General features: G+C 50.5%; 1 protein-coding gene across 1 annotated transcript; it reads right to left on the reverse strand.

Moving 5' to 3' along the window:
• Window positions 1-1,376: 1,376 nt before the first annotated feature.
• Window positions 1,377-7,844, reverse strand: PRODH2 (proline dehydrogenase 2). Its single transcript, XM_044304318.1, has 10 exons — window positions 7,589-7,844; window positions 6,806-6,999; window positions 6,182-6,302; window positions 6,010-6,087; window positions 5,854-5,934; window positions 5,564-5,710; window positions 5,268-5,434; window positions 4,909-5,019; window positions 1,769-1,857; window positions 1,377-1,694 (listed from the first exon to the last, which is right to left on the reverse strand). Exons 1-10 carry the CDS (start codon window positions 7,799-7,801, stop codon window positions 1,525-1,527), a joined length of 1,371 nt encoding a protein of 456 aa, XP_044160253.1. The 5' UTR covers window positions 7,802-7,844; the 3' UTR covers window positions 1,377-1,524.
• Between the last annotated feature and the right edge of the window lie 2,828 nt (window positions 7,845-10,672).

A 10,672-nucleotide genomic window follows, 5' to 3' on the forward strand; every position in this document is an offset into this window, starting at 1 on the left:
GCTGCCCTCTGCTGGTTCAGTGTCTGTACAGAGCATGCTCCACCGTGCTGCCCCCTGCTGGTTCAGTGTCTGTACAGAGCATGCTCCACCGTGCTGCCCCCTGCTGGTTCAGTGTCTGGACAGAGCATGCTCCACCGTGCTGCCCCCTGCTGGTTCAGTGTCTGTACTGAGCATGCTCCACCGTGCTGCCCCCTGCTGGTTCAGTGTCTGTACAGAGCATGCTCCACTGTGCTGCCCCCTGCTGGTTCAGTGTCTGTACAGAGCATGCTCCACTGTGCTGCCCCCTGCTGGTTCAGTGTCTGTACAGAGCATGCTCCACCGTGCTGCCCTCTGCTGGTTCAGTGTCTATACAGAGCATGCTCCACCGTGCTGCCCCCTGCTGGTTCAGTGTCTGTACAGAGCATGCTCCACCGTGCTGCCCCCTGCTGGTTCAGTGTCTGTACAGAGCATGCTCCACCGTGCTGCCCTCTGCTGGTTCAGTGTCTGTACAAAGCATGCTCCACTGTGCTGCCCCCTTCTGGTTCAGTGTCTGCACTGAGCATACTCCACCGTGCTGCCCCCTGCCGGTTCAGTGTCTGCACTGAGTATGCTCCACTGTGCTGCCCCCTGCTGGTTCAGTGTCTGTACAGAGCATGCCCCACCGTGCTTCCCCCTGCTGGTTCAGTGTCTGTACAGAGCATGCTCCACCGTGCTGCCCCCTGCTGGTTCAGTGTCTGTACAGAGCATGCTCCACCATGCTGCCCCCTGCTGGTTCAGTGTCTGTACAGAGCATGCTCCACCGTGCTGCCCTCTGCTGGTTCAGCGTCTATAGTGAGCATGCTCCACTGTGCTGCCCTCTGCTGGTTCAGTGTCTGTACAGAGCATGCTCCACCGTGCTGCCCCCTGCTGGTTCAGTGTCTGTACACAGCATGCTCCACTGTGCTGCCCTCTGCTGGTTCAGTGTCTGTACAGAGCATGCTCCACTGTGCTGCCCCCTGCTGGTTCAGTGTCTGTACAGAGCATGCTCCACCGTGCTGCCCCCTGCTGGTTCAGTGTCTGTACAGAGCATGCTCCACTGTGCAGCCCCCTGCTGGTTCAGTGTCTGTACAGAGCATGCTCCACTGTGCTGCCCTCTGCTGGTTCAGTGTCTGTACAGAGCATGCTCCACCGTGCTGCCCCCTGCTGGTTCAGTGTCTGTACAGAGCATGCTCCACCGTGCTGCCCCCTGCTGGTTCAGTATCTATAGTGAGCATGCTCCACCCTGCTGCCCCCTGCTGGTTCAGCGTCTGCAATGTGTGAACCTGGTTTTAGGGGTTCTGGGGCGGTGAGGTGGATTTGGGGGTGTCCTTCTATAAATAGTTTCTTTTTGGATTATTTTCACCAGTTCTGGAGGCAGATTTTAGAAAAATCATTATAATTATTATCACAGCAGGAGCCACCGCCCTCGTATCAATAAGTAAGTGCCCCTCCCCCCACGTTATGACACTTTGGCGCAGACCACGTGAGGTTGTCAGGTTGTCGATCATGAGGACGCGGTCGGACTCTTCAGCCCCGGCCCAGCAGGCGCCGTCTCAGCTCTCGCCGCAGGAGGTCTCTCTCCTTCCGGATTCCTTGCAGGACGCTCTGATTCTCCTGCGCTCGTCGCACCAGATACGGGAGGACGGAGGCCACCGAGCCGTACGGGATGGACTTATAGACCAGATACCCCGCCTGACCTGAGGAGACACGAGGATAACCCAGAGATCGGCTCCTGGGAAAGCTGGGTGACAGCCAATGTGGCGAAACTTACCGAGAGTGAGCGAGACGTGATCACACATGCCGAGAAGCTGCCCAAAGCACACGGCGCCGCTGATCTTATCAATCCCGAGCTCCTCCATCCTGGAAGAACATGAAGATGTCTGCTGAGCCGTGTATCTAATCCTCTCCTGTGTGATACTGTCTGCTGAGCCGTGTATCTAATCCCCTCCTGTGTAATACTGTCTGCTGAGCTGTGTATCTAATCCTCTCCTGTGTGATACTGCCTGCTGAGCTGTGTATCTAATCCTATCCTGTGTGATACTGTCTGCTGAGCTGTGTATCTAATCCTCTCCTGTGTGATACTGTCTGCTGAGCCGTGTATCTAATCCTATCCTGTGTGATACTGTCTGCTGAGCCGTGTATCTAATCCCATCCTGTGTGATACTGTCTGCTGAGCCGTGTATCTAATCCTATCCCGTGTGATACTATCTGCTGAGCTGTGTATCTAATCCTATCCTGTGTGATACTGTCTGCTGAGCCGTGTATCTAATCCTCTCCTGCGTGATACTGTCTGCTGAGCCGTGTATCTAATCCTATCCTGCGTGATACTGCCTGCTGAGCCGTGTATCTAATCCTCTCCTGTGTGATACAGTCTGCTGAGCTGTGTATCTAATCCCATCATGTGTGATACTGTCTGCTGAGCTGTGTATCTAATCCCATCATGTGTGATACAGTCTGCTGAGCTGTGTATCTAATCCTCTCCTGTGTGATACTGTCTGCTGAGCTGTGTATCTAATCCTATCCTGTGTGATACTGTCTGCTGAGCTGTGTATCTAATCCTATCCTGTGTGATACTGTCTGCTGAGCTGTGTATCTAATCCTCTCCTGTGTGATACTGTCTGCTGAGCTGTGTATCTAATCCCATCATGTGTGATACTGTCTGCTGAGCTGTGTATCTAATCCTCTCCTGTGTGATACTGTCTGCTGAGCTGTGTATCTAATCCTCTCCTGTGTGATACTGTCTGCTGAGCTGTGTATCTAATTCTATCCTGTGTGATACTGTCTGCTGAGCTGTGTATCTAATCCTGTCCTGTGTGATACTGTCTGCTGAGCTGTGTATCTAATCCTACCCTGTGTGATACTGTCTGCTGAGCCGTGTATCTAATCCTGACCTGTGTGATACTGTCTGCTGAGCCGTGTATCTAATCCTGTCCTGTGTGATACTGTCTGCTGAGCTGTGTATCTAATCCTATCCTGTGTGATACTGTCTGCTGAGCCGTGTATCTAATCCTGACCTGTGTGATACTGTCTGCTGAGCCGTGTATCTAATCCTGACCTGTGTGATACTGTCTGCTGAGCTGTGTATCTAATCCTATCCTGTGTGATACTGTCTGCTGAGCCGTGTATCTAATCCTGTCCTGTGTGATACTGTCTGCTGAGCTGTGTATCTAATCCTGCCCTGTGTGATACTGTCTGCTGAGCTGTGTATCTAATCCTATCCTGTGTGATACTGTCTGCTGAGCTGTGTATCTAATCTGATCCTCTGTGATACTGTCTGCTGAGCTGTGTATCTAATCCCATCCTGTGTGATACTGTCTGCTGAGCTGTGTATCTAATCCTATCCTGTGTGATACTGTCTGCTGAGCTGTGTATCTAATCCTATCCTGTGTGATACTGTCTGCTGAGCGGTGTATCTAATCCTCTCCTGTGTGATACTGTCTGCTGAGCTGTGTATCTAATCCTCTCCTGTGTGATACTGTCTGCTGAGCTGTGTATCTAATCCTCTCCTGTGTGATACTGACTGCTGAGCTGTGTATCTAATCCTATCCTGTGTGATACTGTCTGCTGAGCCGTGTATCTAATCCTATTCTGTGTGATACAGTCTGCTGAGCTGTGTATCTAATCCCATCATGTGTGATACTGTCTGCTGAGCTGTGTATCTAATCCCATCATGTGTGATACAGTCTGCTGAGCTGTGTATCTAATCCTCTCCTGTGTGATACTGTCTGCTGAGCTGTGTATCTAATCCCATCATGTGTGATACTGTCTGCTGAGCTGTGTATCTAATCCTCTCCTGTGTGATACTGTCTGCTGAGCTGTGTATCTAATCCTATCCTATGTGATACTGTCTGCTGAGCTGTGTATCTAATCCTCTCCTGTGTGATACTGTCTGCTGAGCTGTGTATCTAATTCTATCCTGTGTGATACTGTCTGCTGAGCTGTGTATCTAATCCTGTCCTGTGTGATACTGTCTGCTGAGCTGTGTATCTAATCCTATCCTGTGTGATACTGTCTGCTGAGCCGTGTATCTAATCCTGACCTGTGTGATACTGTCTGCTGAGCCGTGTATCTAATCCTGTCCTGTGTGATACTGTCTGCTGAGCTGTGTATCTAATCCTATCCTGTGTGATACTGTCTGCTGAGCCGTGTATCTAATCCTGACCTGTGTGATACTGTCTGCTGAGCCGTGTATCTAATCCTGTCCTGTGTGATACTGTCTGCTGAGCTGTGTATCTAATCCTATCCTGTGTGATACTGTCTGCTGAGCCGTGTATCTAATCCTGTCCTGTGTGATACTGTCTGCTGAGCTGTGTATCTAATCCTGCCCTGTGTGATACTGTCTGCTGAGCTGTGTATCTAATCCTATCCTGTGTGATACTGTCTGCTGAGCTGTGTATCTAATCTGATCCTCTGTGATACTGTCTGCTGAGCTGTGTATCTAATCCCATCCTGTGTGATACTGTCTGCTGAGCTGTGTATCTAATCCTATCCTGTGTGATACTGTCTGCTGAGCTGTGTATCTAATCCTATCCTGTGTGATACTGTCTGCTGAGCGGTGTATCTAATCCTCTCCTGTGTGATACTGTCTGCTGAGCTGTGTATCTAATCCTATCCTGTGTGATACTGTCTGCTGAGCTGTGTATCTAATCCTCTCCTGTGTGATACTGTCTGCTGAGCTGTGTATCTAATCCTCTCCTGTGTGATACTGACTGCTGAGCTGTGTATCTAATCCTATCCTGTGTGATACTGTCTGCTGAGCCGTGTATCTAATCCTATTCTGTGTGATACTGTCTGCTGAGCTGTGTATCTAATCCTGTCCTGTGTGATACTGACTGCTGAGCTGTGTATCTAATCCTGTGTGATACAGTCTGCAGAGCTGTGTATCTAATCCGTGTGATACCGCGCACTCACCTCCGAGCAGCATGGAGCACGGACTCCTCGTTGTGACTGGCGATGATGAGGTTATGGCGCCGACCGTCTCGTCCAATCAGATCGAGCAGCTTGTCCAGGGAGCGCTGGTAACTGGGGGAGGTCAGAGGTCATGAGTGCTGGTCCTGTGCGGCATAGTTTTGGGGTCTCCTGCCCCCCTATAATGTCCTGTGATCCCGGCAGGTCTGTCAGCTATGCTGATACACTGAAACAAACCCTCAGCGGCTCTTCAGTCTTTGGATAGTTATCAAAAGTGTCCCTATTCACTGACAGCAAGCAGAGAGACCCTGAAAATGGACACATAGAAGGGCGGCCCCGCGGCTGACCGCTGTGGCCCTCACCTCGCGTTGGTGGCGGTCCAGTCGGGCTGTACGGGGTCACGGTAGCCCTTCTCTTTGGCCAGCTTCCGCTCCTTGTCCATATACGCCCCGCGGACCAGCTTCACCCCGAAACACAGCGCCAGCCGCTCGGCGGCCTCCAGGTCCTGGGTCAGGTTCTTGAAGGAATCCTCCATGAGGAAGAGACAAAACAAGATGGCCTCTTAAAGGGACATAACAGCCGGTCCAAGATGGCGGAGGACGGCTCTGAGGCCTACACATCTGTGTCCCCTCACACGCCCGGGGGGCGGCCATCTTACCTTTAAATAACACTGATACGTGTTCCAGATCCAGGGCTCGTCTTGGTTGCACTGCGCCATCATCGCCATGGTAACCAGGCTGAGGGCGGGGTTCATGTACGTGTACTCTGCGTCCACCAGGACACGGACGCCCTTCGCTTTAGCGTGCTGAGGAGAGAATAGAGGAGGAGTCTACTGTGCGTCCTGCGGGCAGCTGGTGGTCACCCAGACAGGAAGTGAGGCGGTCGCTAGGCAACACCATGCAAATTCTAGAATAACCTCCAGTGTAGCGACACGTTCACCGCGCTCACCTTCCCGACGCGGCTCAGTCGCCGCACAGAGGCCTGGAGATGCTGATTCTGCTGATCGGACAGGAAGGGGAGGTCTGACGCCTGGAGAAACGGAAGGATAGTGAGTGTTAGCTCCTGGGCCCAGGGAACACGCGTCGGCGGGGTTATTACACCTACCTGCCCTTCCATGATGGAGACGATCGTCTGCGGACTGATCTGGTGGGACGGGTCTGACAGACACATGGACAGGACCTTCTGGTGACACCAAGGGGAGAAAGGAAATGCTATAAAGGAGTTGTCAGCTCCCCTCCCCCACACGCCCCATGTCCATCACGTCTCTCGCACTCACGCACAGATCAGCGCTCATCAGGGCGGTGATCTTCAGCTGCATCATGGGACGGTCGCCCCCGACCGCAGAGAGGTCTACGCATTTCAGCATGATCTCTTCGTTCTGCTCGTACCAGAGCTCCCTGCCAAAAAACACGGAACCATACGTGTGACATATGAGCGGACGGTGCGGCTACAGGACCAGTGCAGTACCGCCTATAGCCTGCAGGTGGCTCTGCTGCCATGGAGGACAACAGCTTCTAAGTCAATCAGTGACCTCTGGTGGCAGCAGAGGGAAATGCAGCTTAGAGGTTTTTATTTTTTTTATGTCCCCATCACATTTGCTGAGCTCCTAGTCCTCAAAATCTAAAACAGGGACCTGTCAACCATGTGCTATTTATTTATTTAAATATTCTTTATTAATACATAATTCAATAAATATAAAGTAGAAAAAAACATTTATAATACTGGTGTTTGTGATTGTGGCCCCAGAGCCCCTATGCAACTTCTACCGCTGACCCCTGCAGCTACACCACTAATTGTAGACTTCCAGCAAGTGACTGCGACCACTCCGATTGTATCACCAGGACGTGAGGAAGACGCGTTCTAATCACCCACGTAATACAAGACTGTGATATCGGCTCACCCGCTTTTGCTTTCGCCCAAATCCTCTTCTATGGGCACAGCTAACATGGGTCGAATGCCCAGCCTGGCCAGCCGGTCCATACAGTCCTGTATCTCGGGGAGGGTCTCCCCAGCAACAAACTGCCCGTACACGGAACGTCTCATGCCCCATTCAAAGAGTCTGCGGCCCAGGAGCCTGCGAGAGACGGAAAGCAGCTGCGGGAGAAAGGGTCAGCGCCGATCACTAAACCAAAGCCTTACAGAGATCCAGGGGTACAATCTGATGTGGGGGGGACTGTTCTCCTTTTCTGATACATTGTAACAAATCTCAGCAGTGAGATCAGGATGGGTTTGTTACAATTGTATCCAGTCTAGACAATCCTGAGCTAAACCGCCTGATACATTGTATCACTCTGGAGTCTGCAACATCCTAGTCTAGACTGGACACATTGTAACAAACCCTCAGCTCTGTGAGGACTATACAATGTCGTTTGTTACAGTGTAGCAGTCTGGAGTTCAGGCTCTTTAGCTCAGAGAATTATCTAGACTGGACATATTGTAACAAACCCTCAGCTCTGTGAGGACCAGGTCAGGTTTACTACAATGTATCAGTCTATGCAGCACCAGTCTCTCTCCTGTCCTGATAGTTTGTTACAATGTATCAGTCTGGAGTTCAGAGCTGTCTAGGGACTGGATACACTGTAACAAACCCTCAGCTGTGAAGTATTAGGCCTCATGTTGGTGGCTGTCCACGAATACCGCTGCTTGCATTGACGGCACATACGTTGGCGTTGTCCTCACTCACCTTCTCGGAGTTCCTCACCAGGGTGGGCACCGAGCAGAGGCGGAATATGAGGAGCCCCCGCGCCACCTCCCATCCGCTCTTCAGCCTGAAGATCTTTCCATCAGAAAAACTGAGCGCTGGTTCTGACCCGTGAGCGAACGCCCTACAGGACTGCGGCCACGTCCAGGCCCCGGGCGAGAGCCGAGATCGAAGGCAGCGGGTGAAGCTCCACATGTTGTGTGCAGGTTCTCCACCACCTGAGGGACGGCAGGGAGCGAAAGTACAGGGGGGGGGGGGGGGGTCAGCGACCAATGACAGCCGACGGGGGGAAGGCGGCAGCTGGAGGCTATGGGCATGTCTGACCTCCTGACTAAAATCAATACACCGGGGGAGGAAGGGGTTAATGTATAGGCTACCTCTATGACGACAAAAGTGCAATGCTCTGCAGGAAGAACACTTTCCAAAACTTATTAATCCAGCGCTGAGCCTCATCTGGGTTTAACGTTTCACCAGGATTATTCAGTAAATAAAGGTCTGACCGGTCACAAAATGTCCAGGGGGAGGAAGGGGCACAGGACTATCACCAGCGCAGTGTCCACCACCTACCACCAGGGGCAGCAAAGGGGGCACTTTATAGATAGATAGATATATTTGCATCGGGCACCGCTGTTGCACTCCTTGATTACCTAATATTGCACCAGCAGCCAAAGGAGCAAACCCTCAGCAGTTTTAGGAGTACGAACTAGAGTTATCCAGTGTGGGCAAAGGGGCCCACATTGCAAAATGCACCTTTCAGATTTCACAGGCCATTTTTTACACATTTTGATTGCAAAGTTCTTCTCACACATTTGGGCCCCTAAATTGCCAGGGCAGTATAACTACGCCACAAGTGACCCCATTTTGGAAAGAAGACACCCCAAGGTATTCCGTGAGGGGCATGGCGAGTTCCTAGAATTTTTTATTTTTTGTCACAAGTTAGCGGAAAATGATTATTTTTTTATTTTTTTTCCTTACAAAGTCTCATATTCCACTAACTTGCGACAAAAAATAAAAAATTCTAGGAACTCGCCATGCCCCTCACGGAATACCTTGGTGTCTTCTTTCCAAAATGGGGTCACTTGTGGGGTAGTTATACTGCCCTGGCAATTTAGGGGCCCAAATGTGTGAGAAGAACTTTGCAATCAAAATGTGTAAAAAATGGCCTGTGAAATCCGAAAGGTGCACTTTGGAATATGTGCCCCTTTGCCCACCTTGGCTGCAAAAAAGTGTCACACATCTGGTATCGCCGTACTCAGGAGAAGTTGGGGAATGTGTTTTGGGGGGTCATTTTACATATACCCATGCTGGGTGAGAGAAATATCTTGGCAAAAGACAACTTTTCCCATTTTTTTATACAAAGTTGGCATTTGACCAAGATATTTTTCTCACCCAGCATGGGTATATGTAAAATGACACCCCAAAACACATTCCCCAGCTTCTCCTGAGTACGGCGATACCAGATGTGTCACACTTTTTTGCAGCCTAGATGCGCAAAGGGGCCCAAATTCCTATTAGGAGGGCATTTTTAGACATTTGGATCCCAGACTTCTTCTCACGCTTTCGGGCCCCTAAAATGCCAGGGCAGTATAAATACCCCACATGTGACCCCATTTTGGAAAAAAGACACCCCAAGGTATTCCGTGAGGGGCATGGCGAGTTCCTAGAATTTTTAATTTTTTTTGGCACAAGTTAGCGGAAATTGATTTTTTTTGTATTTTCTCACAAAGTCTCCCTTTCCGCTAACTTGGGACAAAAATTTCAATCTTTCATGGACTCAATATGCCCCTCACGGAATACCTTGGGGTGTCTTCTTTCCGAAATGGGGTCACATGTGGGGTATTTATACTGCCCTGGCTTTTTAGGGGCCCTAAAGCGTGAGAAGAAGTCTGGAATATAAATGTCTAAAAAATGTTACGCATTTGGATTCCGTGAGGGGTACGGCGAGTGCATGTGAGATTTTATTTTTTGACACAAGTTAGTGGAATATGAGACTTAGTAAGAAAAAACAAAAACAAACAAAAAATTTCCACTAACTTGGGCCCAAAAAAAATGTCTGAATGGAGCCTTACAGGGGGGTGATCAATGACAGGGGGGTGATCAGGGAGTCTATATGGGGGTGATCAGGGAGTCTATATGGGGGTGATCAGTGGTTCATAAAGGGTTAATAAGTGACAGGGGGGGTGTAGTGTAGTGTTTTGTGGTACTTTACAGATCTGCCTGTGTCCTCTGGTGGTCGATCCAAACAAAAGGGACCACCAGAGGACCAGGTAGCAGGTATATTAGACGCTGTTATCAAAACAGCGTCTAATATACCTGTTAGGGGTTAAAAAAATCAGATCTCCAGCCTGCCAGCGAGCGATCACCGCTGGCATGCTGGAGATCCACTCTCTTACCTTCCGTTCCTGTGTGCGCGCGTTCACAGGAAATTTCGGCTATCGCGAGATGACGCACGGATGAGTCCAGGAGGAATAGATCAACCACCTTCCGGACGCATCCGTGCGTTAGGCGGTCGGGAGGTGGTTAAACTGTCAGTGACTCCTGTATTTAGCAGTAAAGGTGCAGTTCCTCAGCTTCACCATCAGAGGGCATCGCTCCATTCTAGGTGCTTATCCAAAAGAAGCAATTTGCATCTCTTTTTTCTCCGATTCCCCTCATGTTGTAATTAGGAATGTCGAGGCCACCCACAAGAATCCCTGGGAACCGGCACATCTGCCCGGGGTCCTAACCAGAGAGCAGCAGCTGAGACGCTTCTCACAAGATAAGCGGATGCCGCCTGCCTCACTGCACACAATACACAGCATCCTAGGGGGGGCAGACACTTTCTACTAGATGTTTAAAGGGTCTGTCTTATCTTAGACATTTCCGGCGTATCACTAGGATATGGCACCGGCGTCAGATAGGTGTGGGTCCCACCTATGTCCAAGATGAGACAACCCCTTTAAGGGGAAGTATTGCATTATTTAGTACTGGGGGGGGGGGGGGGGGGGGGTCTGTACTGTCCCTTTAAGGAGATCGCTCAGGTTCCTGTTACTGGTGCTAGTGAACAGATGAGGAAACGGAGACGCC

The sequence above is a fragment of the Bufo gargarizans genome, chromosome 8, assembly GCF_014858855.1.
Source record: "Bufo gargarizans isolate SCDJY-AF-19 chromosome 8, ASM1485885v1, whole genome shotgun sequence".
NCBI lineage: Eukaryota > Metazoa > Chordata > Amphibia > Anura > Bufonidae > Bufo > Bufo gargarizans.